Here is a 23,847-nt window from a genome sequence, read left to right on the forward strand (position 1 = left end):
AGCGGGGTGCAAATAAAGTAATAATAATAATAATAATAATAATAATTCGCTGGCCCTGATGGTTTCCTGCCCAGAGTTCCCCTGTGTATTTTTTACCGCCCTGATTATGGCATCGTATTGTTTTAAAGTGTTTTTTTGCACTACAAATAAGGAATCGTGTGCCGCTGCGCTGAGAGGGATTCGTCCCAACAGTTTGAGGGACTGTGGCCTGGCCCTCTGTTCAGGAAGTGAGCAGACCCCTGGTCTCGGGTTGTGGGACGTGTCGGCCAATCATGCGCGCAGATCCCAGCCAGGCGGCCTTCTGCAGCTGGTGTAACACGCACAGATATTATCTATAACAACAATTACAAAAACTGTAGACTGCAATTCACAATTTCTATGTTCCAAGAAATCCTACATTGAATGTAACATGAGAACATTCACACGATTAATTAGAGACTGTTTATAAACAGAAGATAGTTTATCAATACTTTGTCAACACAGTGAAACTAGAGCTTCCAAAATAACAATTACTATAGACCAGGAGATTCTTCATGCAGGAATGTAAGTAGGCTTACATGGGTTTTGAAAATCCCCTCAAACAGTGGGGTGTTTGGGCATTTTATTATGCCATTTTGTTTATATATTGTCCTGTTTCCTATCTAGTGAATCCAAAGACTATAAATGCTGATGGGAACTCAAAACAGAACCAATAGCTACCAACTGGAATGTAAGTAGCCAAGCGTGTATAACAACAACCTTTGCAAAACTATGTCAATTCGGGGATTGTAGTATATCTATTATCTGTATGTCGCTGTGTTTCTTATTTAGTGAATCAAAACATCATAACACCTGAAGAAGATATTGCGAAACAAGGGAAACAACCCGGGAGACCTTGTTGTGTGTCACTGTCACTGATGTTGTTTAGTGAAGAAGAACTTTCTACAACATGGAAAGTATCATTTTGTGTCACTGATTTTGGAAACTGAAGTTTCATTATATGACATTCAGTAATATTTGTACACCTATGAAGAAGAATCTCCTGGTCTATAGTAATTGTTATTTTGGAAGCTCTAGTTTCACTGTGTTGACAAGGTTTCGATAAACTATCTTCTATTTATAAACAGTCTCTAATTAATCGTGTTAATGTTCTCATGTTACATTCAATGTAGAATTTCTTGGAACATAGAAATTGTGAATTGCAATCTACAGTTTTTGTAATTGGCCTTCTGCAGCTGGCAGGGGGTAACTTTGTCAGCGCCAATTGTGTTTGAGTGCAGGCCAAGGTCTTTGGGCACTGCGCCCAGTGTGCCTATCCCCCCCCCCCACTGGCTTGTGCCACAGTCTTTGCAGTTCCATCTTTCAATCCTCACATCGTGTCAGCTTTTCCAGCTGTTTCTCTTCCATCCTGCTGTCGCCTGGGATTGCGACATCCACGAGCCATACTTGCTTTTTCCCCCACGATCATGAGGTGAGGAGTCTTGTGCTCCAAAACTCTGTCTGAATCCAGAAGTCCCAGGGGAGTTTGGCGTGTTCATTCTCTGTAACTTTTTCCGGCTTGTGATCCCATCCGTTCTTTGTTGCAGGCAGATAGTGTTTGTGGCACAAGTTCCAGTGGATCACCCGAGCAAGGGTGTTGTGCCTCTGCTTGGAGTCTGTCTGTCTGCGCGATCTTCTTGCAGCAGCTGAGGATGGGATCTAGTGTTTCATCTGCTTCCTTGCAGAGTCTACACTTGGGATCTATCATTGACTTTTCAATTCTGGCTTGGATGGCATTTGTTCTAATGGCTTGTATTATTATTATTATTATGAATTATTAAGAATTATTATTATTATTAAGTAATTATTATTGTTATTATTATCATCATTGAGTTCCTGGTGGTGCAGTGCGTTTACAATTGCCCTCCTCTTTCTCTCGCCCTTAGAAAGTGGTGTAAAATGGCCTTCCCCTTCCTCTGGCCCGAGCAGGAAGATGACATTGCTATGTTGTCCTTATTCATTAATTACTAATTCCTTATTTATTCTTAGCCTCAGGCAGTTGGAAGAGACCCCCAAGGCCATCCAGTCCCAACCCATTCTGCCAAGCACAAAGATGGAATTTCTATTATATTATATTTATTATCATAGTTAGGGTTGGTTCTTGTGGGTTTTTTCGGGCTGTATGGCCATGTTCTAGAGGCATTTCTCCTGACGTTTCGCCTGCATCTATGGCAAGCATCCTCAGAGGTAGTGAGGTCTGTTGGAACTAGGACAATGGGTTTATATTTATTTATTTATTTATTATTCCAACTTCTATGCCGCCACTCCCTTCCCTGGGGCTCGGAGCGGCTTACAAGAATAGCTAAAATCTAACAAAGTTTAAGAGCAATTTAAAACAATTTAAAAACAACAGTATCAAACATTAAAAGCCTGTCGGAACACGTATGTCTTACATGCCCTGCGGACAGCTGGCAAGTCCCGCAGGGCACGAACTTCAGGTGGCAGAGCATTCCAGACTGATGGCGCCACTGCTGTGAAGGCTCTGCGCCTGGTAGCCGTTAGACGCAAGGTCTTGACACTGGGGACTTCCAATAGATCTTGGTCCTCAGGACGGAGGGATCTCTGGGGTTGGGAGGGGGTGAGACGATCCCTCAGATACATTGGCCCCAGACCATGCAAGGCCTTCAAGGTGAGTCCCATCCCTTTGAAAGTGATCCGGTGCTCAATGGGTAACCAATGCAGCTGTAGTAAGATTGGTGTTATGCGGCATCTCATCGGAATTCCCGCAAGAAGCCGAGCAGCTGCGTTTTGTATCAACTTGAGCTTCCGAATCACCGACAGAGGGAGGCCAATGTAGAGGGCGTTACAGTAGTCCAGCCTTGAGATGACCGTGGTCTGGATCACCGTAGCTAGGTCGTCCCTGGACAGGGAGGGGCCAGCCGTCTAGCCTGCCGCAGGTGAAAGAAAGAAGGCGGTTCTGCTCACGGCGGAGAGAGACCTGGGCCTCCATCCTCAGCAGAAAGAGGGTCCAAAAGGACTCCCAGACTCTTGACCAACAAGGACGGGCGTAGCGCCTCGCCATCCAGGGTGGGCAGATGGATGTCCCCACTGCCCGGTCCACCCAGCCATAGGATCTCTGTCTTTGCCGGATTCACCCTCAACCTGCTGGCACGCAGCCATCCAGTCGCGGCCTCAATGAGGCACTGATGGAAACAATCGGGGACAGAGTCCGGTCGGCCTTCCATCTTCAGCACCAGCTGAGTGTCATCGGCATACTGGTCACACTCCAGCCCAAAACCTCGGACCAGCTGAGCAAGTGGTCGCATAGAGATGTGAAACCACAGAGGGGAGAAAATGGCCCCCTGAGGAGGAACCCCACAAGAGAGAGAGGGGGGGGGGACCTCTCAGAGACCAGGCCTCCCCTCTCCACTCGCTGTCCACGGTTGAGAAGAAAGAAACTTGGATTTCCAAACAAAACTTTCCCAAAATAACACAAAACTACATTTACTAGGCTGATCAGACTGCTGTCAAAAATGCACCTCATCTGCCGTTACCAATTTGCAAATTCAAATTCATAACTCCAATTACATTTTATTCAACCATAAATACCCCCTCTAGATAATATAATAATGCCATTTTGTAACAAGCACCCCATGTCCGAACGGATCTCCCGCTACGTCCCACCCCGGAACTTGAGATCATCTGGGGAGACCCTGCTCTCGACCCCACCACTGTCACAAGTGAGACTGGTGGGGACGAAGAGCAGGGCCTTCTCAGTGGTGGCCCCTCACCTGTGGAACTCACTCCCGGGGGAAATCAGGGCATCATCATCCCTCCTCGCCTTTAGGAGGAGGGTGAAGACATGATTATGGGACCAGGCCTTTGGGCACTCTGGCAATTAAATTAGATAATCATGCGAGTAAGACCAACAGGATTAGGTTCTTGTGGGTTTTTTCGGGCTATAGAGCCATGTTCTAGAGGCATTTCTCCTGACGTTTCGCCTGCATCTATGGCAAGCATCCTCAGAGGTGTGAATCCAACAGGATTGATGAAGTGGAACGTAAAACTATTATCTATGAGTGAGCGAACGCTGACCATGTAAGAGGAGAATCTGGGTTTGTATTTGGTTTTATTGATTTTATTGATTTTATGGTTATAATGTATAATTGGTGTTAACTGTGTATTGATGTAATTTTGTGTTGATTGTTTTTATGATGCAGGCATCAAATTGTGCCTTGCTTTTGTAAGCCGCCCTGAGTCTCCTTTGGGGTGAGAAGAAAGGCGGGGTAAAAGAACCCCAAATAATAATAATAATAATAATTTTTCTTAGGTAGACTTCCACCAAAAAAGAACTTCAGAAAATAAAACCCGGGCTCTCCTCTGATCTTCCTCCTGCACATTTTCCTTAAAAATCACCAAGACTCCTCCTGTACCAAAACTTTAAATTCATTTAAATCTCCTTTTCTACATTTCAAGGGTCAAAAACAGCATCTTGCCCTAAATTGCAACTTCTGCTACATATTTTACCTGTGACCTTTGACATAGGGCCCCCCACTTCTGTCAATTTGTTGTAAAAACAACTCCAAATTCAAATGCTATCTTCCCTCATTGCAAAGATTTTCCTCTAAATTCCTTTAAAAAAACGTTAAACATCTTTAGCCCTTCATGGCTTGAAACGACAACAACAACCAACTTAGCAAGCTCCCGCACCAGTGATCTCCGTCCCCCTCTCCATGCTCAAATTGTGACAGAGAGAGACGCTGTTTACCCGCCATGCTCCGCTCCGCGGGAAGGAGAGAGGTGGTGTATTCGGAGAGTGGCCGATCCGCACGGGAGCCGCCTGGTCACTTTGGGGCTTCTTTCTCAAGGGAAGAAGAGGAAGAAGGAGGAGGGCGCTTGTGGAGTCTTGGATTTTGTGCCGGGAGTCAGGTTCTGCTGTATGGAAAACACAGATCTGGTCCTTGGCACTGTTCATAGGGAAAGAAGGTTTGGCATTTCGGCATTTTGAAGTTATGGCGTTATGGAAGTATGCGTTGGCAGGCTGCAAGGAAATCAGGGTCTGGCCTAAGAAGAGGGGCTTCTCCAAGGAGGGAGGAAAGGAGATGGCAATACTTGGATGCCTGAGGATGAATGCGTGTACACATGTGTGAATGTTGAGTGAAAATGTAATTCCCCTTTGTATTGTCGAAGGCTTTCATGGCTGGAATCACTAGGTTCTTGTGGGTTTTTTCGTGCTATATGGCCATGTTCTAGAGGCATTTCTCCTGACGTTTCGCCTGCATCTATGGCAAGCATCCTTAGAGGTAGTGACCTCACTACCTCTGAGGATGCTTGCCATAGATGCAGGCGAAATGTCAGGAGAAATGCCTCTAGAACATGGCCATATAGCACGAAAAAACCCACAAGAACCTAGTAATTCCCCTTTGTTTGTTTGTTAACCAACGTAATTGTAAATCCAAAGTAGTTGCACAGAATCTGTATGTCTAAACGTTTTTCTGTAATCTGATCTACCCTCTCACACTGGAAATTGCAATAAAAGGAACCTATGCTTTAAAGTTATTGAAAAGTCATTCATGACACTGAGCCTTGTGTCACATTTGCTATATTTATTTATTTTAATTTATCGTGTCAGTGCAACCAGTTGATTATATTACATTTCTAACAGAACAAAGCAAAAAAATAAAAAAACCCAGACAAAATACAAAATTTGTGAGTTTGGTAGTTGATTAAATGTCCTTTGACCAGTATCTGGCCACTTCTGGTGTTGCCGCAAGGAGGTCCTCCATGGTGCATGTGGCAGGGCTCAGGTTGCATTGCAGCAGGTGGTCAGTGGTTTGCTCTTCTCCCCACTCGCATGTCATGGATTATTCCACTTTGTGGCCCCATTTCTTGAGGTTGGCTCTGCATCTCGTGGTGCCAGAGCGCAGTCTGTTCAGCGCCTTCCAAGTCGCCCGGTCTTCTTCTGAGTGCCCAGGGGGGAGTCTCTCATTGGGTATCAGCCATGGGTTGAGGTTCTGGGTTTGAGCCTGCCACTTTTGGACTCTCGCTTGCTGAGGTGTTCCAGTGAGTGTCTCTGTAGATCTTAGAAAACTATGTCTAGAATTAAGTCGTTGAGGTGCTGGCTGATACCCAAACAGGGGATGAGCTGGAGAGGTCTCTGCCTTGGTCCTTTCACTATTGGCTGCTCCTTCCCGGCGGATGTCAGGTGATGCAATACCGGCTAAGCAGTGTAATTTCTCCAGTGGTGTAGGGCGCAGACACCCCGTGATAATGCGGCATGTCTCATTAAGAGCCACAGTGTGGTGAGATGTGACCAGCATTTGCTATATGAAAATCCCATAGACTTCTCCATTTGAAGCTCGACATTTCCCATCTGTTGTATTCTGTGTCTTACCTTCTATCGCTTGGTAGATCTGACTCAAAACACCATTTCAGTCTTATTTTCTCCTATGCCCTTCTTCTATCTATATAAATAAAAATGTAATGTTAGTTCGTGCTCCCATCAGAACTCAAAAACCACTGAGGGAATTCACACCAAATTTGGACACAAGACACCTAACAGTCCAATTGATGTCCTCCACTCAAAAAACCTGATTTTGCCATTTGGGAATTGTCGTTGCTGGGATTTATAGTTTACCTACAATCAAAGACGAGAGACGATAGGGCCTTTTCTGTGGTGGCCCCTCGGCTTTGGAACGCCCTTCCCACAGAGGTAAGATCAGCCCCCTCGCTGATGGTGTTTCGAAAAAGACTGAAGACCTGGATATTCGAACAGGCATTCGGCCAATTGGTACAATGAACTGATGACTAAAGGACTGGTAACACGGACGATGAAATTGGATCATGATTTTAGTTAAGAGATGCATTGGATTATTATCGACGGGCCAATATTGTTTATTGTGTATGCTGTTTTATGGTTTTAAATTGAATATTGTTGTTTGTTGTACTGTTGTAAACCGCGTTGAGTCGCCAATTTAGGCTGAGAAACAGCGGTATACAAGCACAGTAATAAATAAATATAAATAAATAAAGAGCATTCTGAACTCCACCAATGATGGAATTGGGCCAAACTTAGCACACAGGGCTCTATGACCAACAGAAAAAACTGGAAAGGTTTGGTGGACATTGACCTTGAGTTTGGGAATTATAGTTCACCCACATCCAGAGAGCACTGTGGACCAGAGAAACAATGATGGATCTATGTATTGTCGAAGGCTTTCATGAGTGGAATCACTCAGTTCTTGTGGGTTTTTTCGGGCTATACGGCCATGTTCTAGAGGCATTTCTCCTGATGTTTTGCCTGCATCTATGGCAAGCATCCTCAGAGGTAGTGAGGTCTCTTGGAAATAGGAAAAAGGGGTTTATATATCTGTGGAATGACCAGGGTGAGACAAAGGGCTTTTGTAAGTTGGGCTAGGTGTGAATCTTTCAACTGACCACCTTGATGAGCATACAATGGGCTGACTGTGCCTGGAGCAAACTCTTCTTGAAAGGTGATTAGATGTTCCTGCCTGTTTCCTCTCTGCTGTTTTTGCTGTTGCAATTTTAGAATTTTTTAATACTGGTAGCCAGAATTTGTTCATTTTCATGGTTTCTTCCTTTCTGTTGAAATTGTCCACATGTTTGTGGATTTCAATGGCCTCTCTGTGTAGCATGACATGTTGGTTGTGAGAGTGGTCCAGCATTTTTGTGTTCTCAAATAAAATTGTGTTCTCAAATAAAAGATTATAAGATCAATTCAGGGGTTGTTGTGGTTTCTAACCTTGAGAATGTTTTAATGGCTGTTAACTGGGAGTTTTAAAATACCGTTTATATTTCACTCAGTTTTAATGTTTGCATATTTTTATATTTTAGGTTGTCTGCTGATGTTTTATGTTCTGCTGCTTTGAGTATCCATGAGGGGAGATAAAGCAGGGTATAAATATTATAATAATCATAATCATCTTTTGCTTCTTTCTTAACCAGGTAAATGGGGATTCTATGGAGCCACCTCTTGGATGCAGTAAAGAAACCAATAATATAGGAAGAAGAAGAAATCCTCTCAAGGTGATGATCTTGCAGAATTCTTCACCCCACAGATAAGAAAGAAAAAAAGAGTCAAGTAACTGCATTGCAATAAAATACCCTGTTGATATGGCGGAGAAACCCTATACATGCTTAGCCTGTGGACAGAGCTTCACCCACAGGTCAAGTCTACGTTCACATCAAAGGACTCACACTGGGGAGAAACCCTATAAATGCCTGGAGTGTGGACAGAGCTTCGCTCAGAGTGGAAATCTACGTAAACATCAAAGGACTCACACTGGGGAGAAGCCCTTCAAATGCCTGGAGTGTGGAAAGAGTTTTGCTTGGAGCAAAAACCTACGTTCACATCAAAACACTCACACTGGGGAGAAACCCTATAAATGCCTGGAGTGTGGACAGAGCTTCACTGAGAATCGAGGACTACATAGACATCAAAGGACTCACACTGGGGAGAAACCGTATACATGCCTGGAGTGTGGACAGAGCTTCATTGTGAATGGAAGTCTACGTAGACATCAAAGGACTCACACTGGGGAGAAGCCCTATACATGCCTGGAGTGTGGGCAGAGCTTCTCTGAGAATGGAATCCTACGTAGACATCAAAGGACTCACACTGGGGAGAAACCCTATACATGCCTAGAGTGTGGAGAGAGCTTCACTCAAAGTTCAGGTCTACGTTCACATCAAAGGACTCACACTGGGGAGAAACCCTATTCATGCCTGGAGTGTGGACAGAGCTTCACTGAGAATCAAGGACTACGCAGACATCAAAGGACTCACACTGGAGAGCAACCCTATAAATGCCTGGAGTGCGGAAAGAGCTTCTCTGAGACTGGAAATCTACGTAAACATCAAATGACTCACACTGGGGAGAAACCCTACACATGCCTAGACTGTGGACAGAACTTCACCTGCATTTCAGGTTTACGTTCACATCAAAGGACTCACACTGGGGAAAAACCCTATAAATGCTTGGAGTGTGGACAGAGCTTCTCTGAGTCTGGAAGTCTACGTAGACATCAAAGGACTCACACTGGGGAGAAACCCTACACATGCCTAGAGTGTGGACAGAACTTCACCTGCATTTCAGGTTTACATTCACATCAAAGGACTCACACTGGGGAAAAACCCTATAAATGCTTGGAGTGTGGACAGAGCTTCACTAAGAATCAAGGACTACGCAGACATCAAAGGACTCACACTGGGGAGAAGTCCTATACATGCCTGGAGTGTGGGCAGAGCTTCTCTGAGAATGGAAACCTACGTAGACATCAAAGGACTCACACTGGGGAGAAACCCTATACATGCCTAGATTGTGGAAAGAGCTTCACTCAAAGTTCAGGTCTACGTTCACATCAAAGGATTCACACTGGGGAGAAACCCTATTCATGCCTAGATTGTGGAAAGAGCTTCACTGACAGTGGAAGTCTACGTAAACATCAAATGATTCACACTGGGGAGAAACCCTATAAATGTCTGGAGTGTGGAAAGAGTTTTGGTAGGAGTGAAAACCTGCGTTCACATGAAAGGACTCACACTGGGGAGAAACCCTATAAATGCCTAGAGTGTGGAAAGAGTTTCACTCAGAGTGGAGGTCTACGTTCACATCAAAGCATTCACACTGGGGAGAAAGAGCTTCACTGAGCGTGGAAGTCTTCATAGACATCAAAGGATTCACACTGGGGAGAAACCCTATAAATGTCTGGAGTGTGGAAAGAGTTTTGCTAGGAGTGAAAACCTGCGTTCACATGGAAGGACTCACACTGGGGAGAAACCCTATAAATGCCTGGAATGTGGAAAGAGTTTTGCTTGGAGTGAAACTCTATTTTCACATCGAAAAAACTCACACTGGAGAGAAACACAATACATGCCTGGAGTGGGGACAGAGCTTCACTCAAAGTTCACATCAAAGGAAACGCCAGTATAATATTAAGGCCTGCAATGACTAACTACTGGGGAGAATGTCGTGAATGACTTTTCAATAACTTTGAAGCATAGGTTCTTTGTATTGCAATTTCCAGTGTGGGGGGGTGTATCAGATTACAGAAAAACATTTAGACAAAAGTATGACATTGGACATACAGACATGCAGATTCTGTGCAACTACACTGGATTTGTAATTACATTGGAGAATTACATTTTCACTCAACATTCACACCACATGTACACCCATTCATCCTCAGGCATTCAAATGTTACCACATCATTTTTCTCCCTCCTTGGAGAAGCCCTTGTTAGGTCAGACCCCACTTTCCCGCAGCCTGCCAACGTGTAGTCCCAAAACTTCCATAGGGGGAGAGCCTTCTCCGTGCCCCCCCCCCCCCCCCCACTCTGGAAATCATTGCCTGGAGAGATTAGGAAAGCCCCCACCTTAGGAACCTTCAAGAAGGATCTCAACACCTGGCTCTTCCGATGCGCTTTTGGGGAGTATCCACACAACCTTATGCTATTGCTCCCCTCAAGGCTTTTGTCCTTGGAGCCCCCCCCCCCCCCCCGTTTCCAACCCCGCCTGTCTCTCTCTCTCTCTCTGAGCAAGCGCTCCCTTGCCAATAATAATCCGCTCCTTTGATCTCACCCTGAGTTTTCAATCCTTTTATTGTACATGCGGCCTGCTCACTGTCCTTGTGTTTGTTCTTTGTACTCCTATGCTTTTCGTATATATTGCTTATTATATTCATATGTTTTTGTATTTTACTGTGTTGTCGTTTGCGTTTCGGTTTTTATTTTATTGTATCGTATTTTTTGAAATTCAATTTTGCAACATTGAATTTCCTGGCTTGATTTTTGGTTTTACTGGCACGCTAATATTATTGTTAAATGAATTTATTGCCTGATTTGTATGATGTCTTTAAGAATGTTTTTACTGTTTTAATTGTATTTTTATGATGTATACATTGCAAGCATCGTTGATGCCTATGTGAGGCCGCCCTGAGTCCCCCTGGGGGGGGGGGGGGGAGAAGGGCGGGATAGAAGAATAGGAAATAAACACATAAATAAACATTTTGATTTAAGATTAGTATAATAAGATTAGTATTATTATTATTAACTTTATTTGTACCCCGCTAGCATCCTCTCCCCGCTAGCATCCTCTCGCCTTCTAATAACACCAGAAGACAACCACTGGCTTGGCGAGCTTATGTCAATGCAATCCTGTCTGAAGAAATGGGGCATTACCATCAGAAGGGTAGTTGTGGACCCCTTCATTCGCCCCCTTTTTGGCACCGGGGTGCCTTCTCGCCCTGTTCCACCAGGCCCCCGTGAGAATTCCACAGACAGTTCTCCGATTAGGGCTCCCCCTCCTGGTTTATACCAATTCGAGACCCCATCCGCCCCAGTTGTCCCTTCACAATCAGTCACCCTCTCCCGCCCAAGGACTCTTCCCCTATTTAGCCCACTCAGCTCCCCCGCTGACTCTCCGTCCACCCCATCATCGGAAACATCCCTATCAAACACCCAGGGGAGATTATACTCCAGCCTCACCTCTTCTGAGAGTTGACTAGCCACAGATTCCATCCAAGTAGGGGGGGGCAGAGGGGGGGCGCCATCCAGGTCGTGTGGGGGAGGAGACTCGTGGGTCACCAACATCCCAAGGAGAAGCGCAACAGAGTTTTTGCGACCCTGGAGAAGGTAGGAAGTGGTAGGCACCATGGCAGTCCCCTCAGTCTCAAGGTCCTGCTGATTAACGCCAGATCCGTTAATAGTAAGACCTCCGCCATCCAGGACTTGATCCTGGATGAGAGAGCGGATCTGGCATGCATCACGGAGACCTGGCTGGATGAGTTGGGGGGAGTAAATCTCACTCAGTTGTGCCCACCGGGCTTCGGGGTGCATCAGCAGGCCAGACAGGGGGGGCGGGGAGGAGGGGTCGCAGTGATCTTTCGGCAATCCATCGCTGTGACCAGATGCGCTGTACCGCAAGCACCTGGGTTTGAGTGTGTCCTCCTGAGGGTGGGGAACCGTGACAGTGTGGGGTTCCTGCTGGTGTACCGCCCACCCCGCGACCCAGCAGGTTCCCTGTCTGAGCTAGCGGAAGTGGTCTCTAATTCGGCCCTGGTCTCCCAGCGCTTGGTGGTGCTGGGAGACTTTAACATTCATGCTGAGACCTCCTTGTCTGGCGCAGCTCAGGACTTTATGGCTGCCATGACGACCATGGGACTGTCACAAATTATAGCAGGACCCACCCATCAGGCTGGACATACTCTTGACCTAGTTTTTGTGGCGGACAGTGAAATGATCAGAGTGGAAGAACAAAACACCCTTCCAGTGTCATGGTCTGATCACTATCTGGTCAGTTTTAGACTTGCTGCGACCCCCAACCTTCGCAGGGGTGGAGGACAAATTAAGATGGTCCGCCCCAGGAGACTGATGGATCCAGATGGATTCCTGAGGAATCTTGGGGTTCTTCCTGCCATGGAGCCTGGCGATCCTGTGGACGCCTTGGTCGATCTCTATAACAAGGAGATGTCCAGGGCGATAAATACGATCGCTCCTGAACGCCCCATCTCGCTGCGCCATGACAGGCCGTCTCCGTGGTTTACTGGGGAGTTGGTAATGATGAAGCACACGAGAAGGGGGCTAGAGCGCAAATGGAGAAAATCTCGGGACGTGTCTGATCAAGCACGGGCTAGAGCCTCTCTTAAGGCATACTCCGCGGCTATACGGGTGGCCAGAGAATCTTTCACGACTACCCGTATAGCGTCTGCAGCAAATAGGTCATCAGAGCTGTACCGGGTTGTCAGGGAGCTCCTTCACCCGCCTGTGGTGGAGGAGACCTCTGACGACCCGGCAGCTCGGTGTTGCGATTTCGCACACCATTTTGCAGGCAAAGTTGCCCAGATACGTCTTGAGCTCGACTCCAATTTCATCGCAGTGCCAGAGGAGGTGACTGAGGCATCTGCTTGCCCAATTTTGTGGGATTCTTTTCGGCTTGTTCTTCCTGAGACCGTGGAGGAGGTCCTGGGGGCTGTGAGGGCGACCACTTCGGCCCTAGACCCTTGCCCATCTTGGCTTATAAAAGCTGCCAAGGAGGGGTTGGTTGATTGGTTTGTGTTGATCATTAACGCATCGTTGGAGCAAGGGATTTTTCCATCTAACTTAAAACAGGCTGTGGTTGGTCCACTCCTTAAGAAGTCTTCCCTTGACTCCACGGTGCTGAACAATTACAGGCCGATCTCCAACCTCCCTTTTCTGGGTAAGGTGCTGGAGCGGGTGGTCGCCCTCCAGCTCCAGGGTTTCCTTGATGACATCAATTACCTAGATCAGGCACAGTCAGGTTTCAGGCCTGGTCACGGCACCGAGACAGCCTTGGTCGCCTTGGTGGATGACCTCCGTAGAGGACTGGACAGGGGGAGTGTGACCCTGCTGGTTCTCTTGGACATCTCAGCGGCTTTCGATACCATCGATCATGGTATCCTTCTGGGTCGCCTCTCTGGGATGGGTCTCGGGGGCACGGTCCTATCGTGGCTCCGGTCCTTCTTGGAGGGTCGAACCCAGATGGTGAAGCTGGGAGATGCCTGCTCGGATCCCTGGCCTTTGACCTGTGGGGTCCCGCAAGGCTCTATTCTTTCTCCCATGCTCTTTAACATCTACATGAAACCGCTGGGAGAGGTCATCCGGAGTTTTGGAGTTGGGTGCCATCTCTACGCGGATGACACACAACTCTACTACTCTTTTCCACCCAATTCCAAGGAGGCCTCTCGGGTGCTAGACGAGTGCCTGGCCGCTGTGTCCATCTGGATGAGGACAAACAAGCTGAAGATCAATCCCGACAAGACAGAGGTCCTCCTGGTCGATCGTAAACCAGATCGGGGTATAGGGTGGCAACCTGTGTTGGACGGGGTTACACTCCCCCTGAAGCCACAGGTCCGTAGCTTGGGAGTCCTCCTGGATTCATCGCTCACACTTGAGGCTCAGGCGTCGGCGGTGACCGGGAGGGCTTTTGCACAATTGAGACTCGTGCGCCAGCTGCGTCCGTACCTCGCTAAGGCTGATCTGGCCGGGGTGGTCCATGCCTTAGTCACCTCTAGACTGGATTACTGCAATGCGCTCTACGTGGGGCTGCCCTTGAAAACAGCTCGGAAATTCCAATTGGTCCAACGGGCAGCAGCCAGGATGTTAACTGGGGCCCATTACAGAGAGAGGTCAACCCTCCTGTTCAAGGAGCTCCACTGGCTGCCGTTTATTTTCCGAGCCCAATTTAAGGTGCAGGTGCTTACCTACAAAGCCCTGAACGGTTTGGGACCACCCTACCTGCGTGACCACATCGCTGCCTACGAACCCACATGCTCACTCCGGTCATCTGGAGAGGCCCTGCTCGTGATCCCGCCCGCGTCACAAGCGCACTTGGTGGGGACGCGAGACGGCCTTCTCCGTGGTGGGCCCCCGCCTCTGGAACGCCCTCCCGAAAGACCTCAGACAAGCCCCTACACTGACAGTCTTCAGAAAGAACCTGAAAACCTGGCTGTTCAAATGTGCCTTCTCAGACTAGAAACCCCAGTTCCAAATCCCAGAAGCACTTTAGTCAGTTCCAAGACCACCGCACACTGCACACCGCATTTATATTATAATCCCATATCCCTCCAACACATCAGCACTTTTAACCCTGTACCCCTACTCCGGCCGACTCAGTTTTAATAATGTCTTGCCGTATTGCTACTGTATTTGTTTTCTGCTTAACTGTTTTTATTTGCTATGTATTGTATTGTTGTATTGTGTGGGCTTCGGCCTGTTGTAAGCCGCATCGAATCCTTTGGGAGATGCTAGCGGGGTACAAATAAAGTTTAATAATAATAATAATAATCTCCCGAAGGACTCGATGCAGCTTACAAAGGCCAAGGACTCAATACACAACATAACAATACACAACCTAAAGCAAATTAAAAACAATTAAAGCAATATTAAACAACAAAACAACAAGCAATAATCAATACACCAAAACACAATAAAACTGGGCCGGGCCAGAGTGAAGGGTACAGAATTAAAAGTGCTGGTGCGACAGGTGATGTGTAAGGATTAGAGGGCAAGTGCAGTGTGCAGTGTGCGGCAATCTTAATTTCTACTAAAGTTCTTCTGGGACTTGGTATTGGAGATTTCCTATTCGGGGAAGGCACATCGGAACAGCCAGGTCTTCAGGTTCTTTCTGAAGACTGCCAGTGTAGTGGCCTGTCTAAGATCTTTGGGGAGGGTGTTCCAGAGTCGGGGGGCCACCACGGAAAAGGCCCTGTCTCGCGTCCCCACCAAACGTGCTTGCGATGCAGGCGGGATCACGAGCGGGGCCTCTCCAGATGAACGAAGGGAATGCGTGGGTTCGTAGACGGAGAGGCGGTCACGCAGGTAGGCTGGTCCCAAACCGTTCAGGGCTTTGTAGGTGAGCACCTGCACCTTAATTATCAAATAAACATCATGATTGGGGGCCTTCGACAATACATTAAACATAATGATACTGATAACATAATTAACAATTAAAACACAGACCCTGAGAAAACGATTAAAATACCTAAAATGCCACCATGGTTGTTCTTTCTCATGTACCAAAGCAGCAGTGGAGTACAAATAAAGTAGCCTGTACATGCCTGGAGTGTGGACAGAGCTTTCCCCTGAGTGGAGATCTACACACACATTCAAGGACTCACAAAGGGGAGAAACCCTGTGCATGCCTGGAGTGTGGGCAGAGCTTTGCCCTGAGTGGAGATCTACACACACATCCAAGTGTGGGCAGAGCTTTGCCCTGAGTGGAGATCTACACACACATCCAAGGACTCACAAAGGGGAGAAACCCTATCCATGCCTGGAGTGTGGACAGAGCTTCAGTGGGACTGGAAATCTACATGTAGACATCAAAGGACTCACATTGGGGAGAAACCTGATAAATGCCTAGAGAGTGGACAGAGCTTCACTCAGAATGGAAGTATACATACACTTCAAAAGATTCACGTTGGGGAGAAACCCTAGACATGCCTGGAGTGTGGACAGAGCTTCAGCCGCAGAACAGGTCTAGGTTCACACCAATGATCTCACCCTGGGGAGAAACCCTAGAAACCCATAGCGTGTGAAAAGAGCTTCTTGGAGAATTGAACTCTACATAGACACAGCATTCACATTGGGAGAACGGTGGTGTCTGACCCCAGAGACACTCTCTAAGACAGAGTTTTCCAAACTTTCAATGTTGGTAATGCACTTTTTAGATCTACATCCTTTTGTGACATGATCAATCGGTTCAACTAGCTTACCGGAGGGAAACCTATAAAATCCTATACGGCTCCGGCCCAGAGTACTTGTCCGAACGGATCTCCCTCTACACACCACCTCGGAGTTTAAGATCCTCTGGGGGGGCCCTGCTCTCGACCCCGCCTTTATCGCAGGTGAGACTGGCGGGGACGAGGAGCAGGGCCTTCTCAGTGGTGGCCCCTCGCCTGTGGAACTCACTCCCCGGGGAGATTAGAACAGCGCCCTCCCTCCTCTCATTCAGGAAACAGCTGAAAACTTGGATGTGGGACCAGGCTTTCGGAAACTCTGGCAGCTAAAAAGAAGGACCATAATGAAAGGCAAATATTGTAAGAACCTTTTTAACCATTGGACCTATGGAACGCGAACACTGACCATGAGATTGCTTATTGTTGTGCTATGGTGCTATATATTAATGTTTTTAATCTGTTAATTATTAATTACTGTTTTTATATTTTTTATATTTGTATGTATTTGTATAAGGGCATCGAATTGTGCCGTCTGTGTAAGCCGCCCTGAGTCCCCCCTCGGGGGTGAGAAGGGCGGGGTATAAGTAACAGAAATAAATAAATAAATAAAACCAACCCCATGTAAGATGTTCTATCTATATATATAAATGTTCTGTTCATTTTGAGTGACATCATAACTCAAGATCCGCTGGACAAATTGCCACCAAATTTGGCCACAAGGCACCTACTAACTCGAGGAGTGACCATCCCTTAAAAATGGATTTTGTCTTTTGGGAGTCGTAGTTGCTGGGATTTATAGTAAACCTGCAATCCAAGAGCTTTCCGAACTCCACCAACAATGGAATTGACTCAAACTTGGTACACAGAACTCCCATGACCAGCAGAAAATACTGGAAGGGTTTAGTAGGCATTGACCTTGAGTTTTGGCATTGTAGTTCACCTCCATCCAGAGAGGACTGTGGACTCAGGCTACGATGGATCTGGAGCAAGCTTGGTACTCATACTCAGGATACCCAAATGTGAACAGTGGCAGAGTTTGGGGAGAACAAAGCTTGGGATTTGTAGTTACTGGGATTTATAGTTCACCTATAATCAAAGAGCACTCTGGATCTGCACCAAACTTGGCACACTATCTACATGGCCAACACTGAATACTGGTGGGAATTGGGGGACTGTTTTTGAACTCTGGAAGTTGTAGTTTACCAACACCAGAAAGGAAGAGAAGGACTAGCACACAGCCAACAGAGGAATGGATCAGCAAGTGAGCATTCTGGAGGGTTTTGGGGACTGACTCCTCAGCATGGAAGTTGTAGTTCACCCTGCATCAAGGCACGGCTCTGAGAGTGGCCCCCAGAGACGATGGGTCTGGATCACCTTTGCACCCAGAAACCCCAGGACCTAAGACAGATATAAGGGAGAGTTTGGGGGGGGGGGGGAGGACCTTGATTTGATAGGAATTGTAGTCCACCTGCACCCAGAGAGCCCTGTGAACGTAAACAACAATGACGGGTCCGCACCAAATTCGACACGCGTACCCGATAGGCCCAAATTTCCATCCTGGTGGGTTCGGGGGGGAATTGGCCTTGCCGTTTGTGAGTTGTAGTTGCCGGGATGTCTAGTAGTTCACCTGCAATGAGAGGGCACTGGGAACCCCTCCCATGCCGGGCCTGGGCCTCACCTGGACGGAGTGGGGGGCCTTGGTGGGAGTGGCCCGCCCAGACTGGGAGTTGTAGTCCACCCTGTAGCCGGAGAGCACAGGAGGGCCCCACCCAGGACACGCATGGAGCTCATTTGCCCCACACTGGTTGCTTTTCCGGGAGTGAGTCTCTCGTGATGATGGGAGTTGACCAGGTGAGCCTCAGGGGTGAAAGAAAGGGGCCCGGAGCGTCCCCCTGTGTGTATGTGTGTGTGTCAGGAACCGGTTTCCAGGCCTTCGACTTTGGCGCTAAAAACCAGGGTCCTGACATAGGACTCTGATAAGGACGGTGCAGCTGGTGACCTCGGGGGAAAGCAGTCGGCATTTGGTGGGAGCACTGCGCGGGAATCACAGCTTGGCGGGAATAGGGTTTTCAAATGTGGGGGAGTGTATAAAAGGGATGACCAGCGGCTGCTGGTCAGTCCCGGCTTTCTTTGTGTCTGAACTTCCAGCAGTAAAGGTTTCTAATTGATTACGGATCGGAGTCCTGTGACATAAGAATAAACATAAGAATACACCAACACAACGTCTCAGGTTCATAGAATTATAGAGTTGGAAGAGACCTCATGGGCCATCCAGTCCAACCCCATTCTGCCAAGAAGCAGGAATATTGCACTCAATGGCCCATCAGGTCTCTACCAACTCTTTGATTCTATGACACTTTGCCCTGAGGAAGTGGTCAAGAAGAGGGAAAGCGCGGGAGGGGGCGGAGGAGGGAGAGCGAGGAGAAGGATTTCAGTAAGGCCTTCTTGGACAAGGTCCCCCATGACCTTCTGGCAAGGAAACGAGTCCAATGTGGGCGAGGCAAAACTACGGTGAGGTGGATCTGGAATTGGTTAAGTGGACGAACACAGAGGGTGATTCTCCCCAAGGCTTCCTCCTCTTCATCCTGGAAAGAAGTGACAAGTGGAGTGCCACAAGCAGGGTTCCGTCCTGGGCCCAGTCCTGTTCAACATCTTTATTAATGACTTGGATGGAGGGCTAGAAGGCAGGATCATCAAGTTTGCAGACGGGACCAGATTGGGAGGGAGAGCCAAGACTCCAGAGGACAGGAGCAGGATTCAAAGGGATCTGGACAGGTTAGAGAGATGATGGGCCAAAACTAACAAAATGAAGTTCAACAGTGACAAATGCAAGATACTCCACTTTGGCAGGAAAAATGAAATGCAAAGAGACAGAATGGGGGACGATGAGGCCTGGCTCGAGAGCAGTACGTGTGAAAAAGATCTTGGAGTCCTCGTGGGGAGGAAGGTAAACATGAGCCAGGAATGTGATGTGGCAGCAAAAAAAGCCAATGGGATTTTGGCCTCAGGCATCAATAGGAGCCTAGTGCCTAGATCCAGGGAAGTCATGCTCCCCATGCTCTATTCCGCTTTGGTTAGACCACTTTACCTGGAATATTGTGTCCAATTCTGGGCACCACAATTCAAGAGAGATATTGACTCTAAGCTGGAATGTGTCCAGAGGAGGGCGACTAAAATGATAAAAGGTCTGGAGAACAAGCCCTATGAGGAGCGGCTAAAGGAGCTGGGCATGTTTAGCCTGAAGAAGAGAAGGCTGAGAGGAGATATGATGAGGGCCATGAATAAATATGTGAGAGGAAGCCACAGGGAGGAGGAGGAGGGAGCAAGCTTGTTTTCTGCTTCCCTGGAGACTAGGACGCAATGGAACAATGGCTTCAAACTACAACAGAGGAGACTCCATCTGAACATGAGGAAGAACTTCCTGACTGAGAGAGCCGTTCAGCAGCGGAACTCTCTGCCCCGGAGTGTGGTGGAGGCTCCTTCTTTGGAAGCTTTTAAACAGAGGCTGGATGGCCATCTGTCAGGGGTGATTTGAATGCAATATTCCTGCTTCTTGGCAGAATGGGGTTGGACTGGAGGATGGCCCAGGAGGTCTCTTCCCACTCTTTGATTCTAGAATTCTATGACCCAGTGAGCAGACACCTTATGAGAGGTGTTCATCAGTGGAACTCTCTGCCCCTTGAGGGGTGTGGTGGAGGCTCCTTCTTTGGAGGCTTTTAAACAGAGGCTGGATGGCCATCTGTCAGGGGTGATTGGAATGCACTATTCCTGCTTCTTGGCAGAATGGGGTTGGACTGGAGGATGGCCCAGGAGGTGTCTCTTCCAACTCTTCTAGGATTCTATGATTCTATGTTCAGCAGTGGAACTCTCTGCCCCTTGAGGAGTGTGGTGGAGGCTCCTTTGGAGGCTTTGAAGCAGAGGCTGGATGGCCATCTGCTTCCACGCTCTGGTTACATCCCGTTTAGACTACTGCAACGCTCTCTACGTGGGGTTGCCTTTGAAGACGGCTCGGAAGCTCCAATTAGTCCAGCGTTTGGCAGCCATGATACTAACTGGAGCGGAGTGCAGGGAGCATACAACTCCTCTGCTGCACCAGCTCCACTGGCTGCCGATTTGCTTCCGGGCTCAATTCAAAGTGCTGGCATTGGCCTTTAAAGCCCTAAACGGTTCTGGCCCAACATATCTATCCGAACGTATCTCGGCCTATCAGCCCACCAGGACCCTAAGATCTTCTGGAGAGTCCCTGCTCTCTATCCCACCAGCTTCACAAGTGCGGCTGGCGGGGACGAGAGACAGGGCCTTTTCTGTAGTGGCCCCTCGGCTCTGGAACGCCCTCCCCATGGAGGTAAGATCAGCCTCCTCGCTGATGGTATTCCGAAGAAGACTAAAAACTTGGATGTTCAAGCAGGCATTTGGTTAATTCGGTGCAATGAATGTGTTGATTACGGATTGGTAATATGGATGATGAAATCGGACCAGGATTTTAGTTAGGAGATGTATTGGATTGTGATTTACGTGTAATATTGTGTATATGTTTTTTATGGTTTTAATTGTATACTGTGCACTGTATATTTGGTTGTAAACCGCGTTGAGTCGCCAGTTAGGCTGAGAAACTGCGGTATACAAGGACAGTAAATAAATAAATAAATAAATAAATCTGCCAGGGGTGATTTGAATGCACTATTCCTGCTTCTTGGCAGAATGGGGTTGGACTGGATGGTAGCCCAGGAGTTGGTCTCTTCCAACTCTTCTATGATTCTACACTGAGGCTTGAGTTACTAAAAACGGGAATTCCAGACAGGAAACAATCGGGGCCAGCTAACACCTCCCAGTAGAGGATTCGTCCCGGCCTCTCCCTGAGTTCTGATTCCTGGGCGTGAAAGGCCGGAGGGGACGACGCCCACCCGCTTGGCCCACGAATGGGGCTGGACTGGGGGGGCCTCACCCGACTCCTTTAGGGTTCTATGAATTGGACGCGTCCCCTTTAAGCATGCAAATGAGCCCGGCGGAGGGGCGGGGCGGGGCCGAGAACGCCAACCGGCAACAAGCCAATCAGTACCGCAGAGGCGGGCGACCAATCAGGAGCGCGGAGGCATTCCGGAGGGAAGGGGGAGTGACGTCACTCTGACTCCGCCCCTTCGCCATTTTGTCGAGACGGAGACGGGCGGGCGCGGCTGAGGTGAGCGAAGAGGAAGGAAGGAGGAGGAGGAGGAGGTAGGAGGCCTGAGGGGTGGGGTGTCCCCTCGGGGCCGAGAAAGAGGCCGCCGCGGTGGCCTTGAGGAGAGAGCCAGCTTTGGCCCCACCCCCCGGTGTTTGGGACTTCAACTCCCAGAATGCCTCACGGCCTGAGGCCGTGAGGCATTCTGGGAGTTGAAGTCCCAAACACCGGGGGCGGGGCCCAAGTTGTCCCAGGCCTGATGTCCAGGGTGGGAGAAAGAACGGATTCTGGTCTGCTGGAGGCACGTGTCAATGTTGCTCTTGGCCACCTTGATTAGCATTGAATGGCCTTGCAGTTTTCAAGGTCTGGCTTCTTACTGCCTGCAGGCATCCTTTGTTGGGAGGTGATTAGCTGTCCCTAGTTGTTTCTTGCCTGGAGTTCCCCTTTTTTGGAGTGTTGCCCTGTTATAATTTTAGTACATCTTAATACCTCTCAACAAAAGATTCTCCCAGGCTCAGCCAGGCCTTCAAATGCTAATGAAGGTGGTCAGCTGAAACATTCACACCTAGCTCCAGCAGACAAGAGTCCTTTGTCCCACCCTGGTCTTTCCACAGATATATAAACCCATTGTCCTAGTTCCAAATCATAGAATCAAAGAGTTGTAAGAGACCCCCTCCTGGGCCATCCTCCAGTCCAACCCCCTTCTGCCAAGAAGCAGGAATATTGCATTCAAATCACCCCTGACAGATGGCCATCCAGCCTCTGCTTAAAAGCTTCCAAAGAAGGAGCCTCCACCACACCCCGGGGCAGAGAGTTCCACTGCTGAACGGCTCTCACAGTCAGGAAGTTCTTCCTCATGTTCAGATGGAATCTCCTCTCTTGTAGTTTGAAGCCATTGTTCCATTGCGTCCTAGTCTCCAAGGAAGCAGAAAACAAGCTTGCTCCCTCCTCCTCCCTGTGGCTTCCTCTCACATATTTATACATGGCTATCATATCTCCTCTCAACCTTCTCTTCTTCAGGCTAAACATGCCCAGTTCCCTAAGCCGCTCCTCATAGGGCTTGTTCTCCAGACCTTTTATCATTTTAGTCGCTCTCCTCTGGACACATTCCAGTTCCCTAAGCCGCTCCTCATAGGGCTTGTTCTCCAGACCCTTGATCATTTTAGTCGCTCTCCTCTGGACACATTCCAGCTTAGAGTCAATATCTCTCTTGAATTGTGGTGCCCAGAATTGGACACAATATTCCAGATGTGGTCTAACCAAGGTAGAATAGAGGGGTAGCATTACTTCCTTAGATCTAGACACTATGCTCCTCTTGATGCAGGCCAAAATTGCATTGGCTTTTTTTGCCGCCACATCACATTGTTGGCTCATGTTCCCCTTCCTCTCCACGAGGACTCCAAGATCTTTTTCACACGTCCTGCTCTCGAGCCAGGCATTGTCCCCAAATTCTGTATCTTTGCATTTCACTACCTCTGAGGATGCTTGCCATAGATGGAGGCAAAACGTCAGGGGAAAATGCCTCTAGAACATGGCCATATAGCCCGAAAAAACCCACAAGAACCTAGTGATACTGGTCGCCAGATTTTGTTCCTTTTCATGGTTTTGTGTTGAAATTGTCCATATCCTTCTTGTGGATTTATTATTATTATTTATTTATTATTATTATTCATTTATTTATTTATGAACCATATTTATATCCCGCCTTTCTCAGCCCGAAGGCGACTCAGGGCATTTTACAAACAGCACAATTCGATGCCTACAAAACAAATTTATTGTTTATTATTAATCATTTATTTCATATATTTCTATCCCGCCCTTCTCCCCACAAGCGCAGCCTCTTACTTTACTTAGGCGATCCCTCGTTGGACGAGTAAGATGGTCTTCCATGATGGGTTTCCTTGTGGGTTCGTAGGTGGCTGTGGAGCCCTATTCTTGCTCAGCATCTTCTCCCACAGTGAAGGCATTGGTTTCCAGGTGGAAGGCGGTCCCGGTCGGGGTTGGCTTGATGCGCCTTCCTCCTGGCGTGTTTCTCTCTTTCACCCTCCATTCGTGCCTCCTCGAATTCTGCAGCACTGCTGGTCACAGCTGACCTCCAGCTGGAGCGGTCAAGGGCCAGGGCTTCCCAGTTCTCAGTGTCTATGCCAGAGTTTTTAAGGTTGGCTTTGAGCCCATCTTTCAATCTCTTTTCCTGTCCTCCAACGTTCCGTTTTCTGTTCTTGAGTTCGGAGTAGAGCAACTGCTTTGGGAGACGGTGGTCGGGCATCCGGACAACATGGCCGGTCCAGTGGAGTTGGTGGCGGAGGACCATCGCTTCAATGCTGGTGGTCTTTGCTTCTTCCAGCACACTGACGTTTGTCCGCTTGTCTTCCCAAGAGATTTGCAGGATTTTCCGGAGGCAGCACTGATGGAATCGTTCCAGGAGCTGCATGTGACATCTATAGACAGTCCACGTCTCGCAGGCGTAGAGCAGGGTTGGGAGGCCAATAGCTTTATAAACAAGCACCCTACGGAT

At 48.1% G+C, this 23,847-nt stretch overlaps 2 protein-coding genes across 3 annotated transcripts in view; both read left to right on the forward strand.

The window, feature by feature from the left end:
- Nucleotides 1-7,939: 7,939 nt before the first annotated feature.
- LOC132772379 (zinc finger protein 135-like) overlaps nt 7,940-23,847 on the forward strand; it is a 54,507-nt gene continuing 38,599 nt past the window's right edge. Inside the window, exon 1 of one of the 2 annotated variants that reach the window (XM_067466355.1) lies at nt 7,940-8,004. The gene's annotated coding sequence lies outside the window, so the exon portion shown is untranslated. Of the gene's footprint in view, nt 8,005-21,319; nt 21,354-23,847 lie in introns of those variants that run through there. The other variant, XM_067466353.1, reaches the window with a different exon arrangement.
- Nucleotides 8,003-9,702, forward strand: LOC137096684 (zinc finger protein 709-like). Its single transcript, XM_067466360.1, has one exon. It carries the CDS (start codon nt 8,092-8,094, stop codon nt 9,625-9,627), a length of 1,536 nt encoding a protein of 511 aa, XP_067322461.1. The 5' UTR covers nt 8,003-8,091; the 3' UTR covers nt 9,628-9,702.

The sequence above is a fragment of the Anolis sagrei genome, chromosome 3, assembly GCF_037176765.1.
Source record: "Anolis sagrei isolate rAnoSag1 chromosome 3, rAnoSag1.mat, whole genome shotgun sequence".
NCBI classification, from domain to species: Eukaryota; Metazoa; Chordata; class Lepidosauria; order Squamata; family Dactyloidae; genus Anolis; species Anolis sagrei.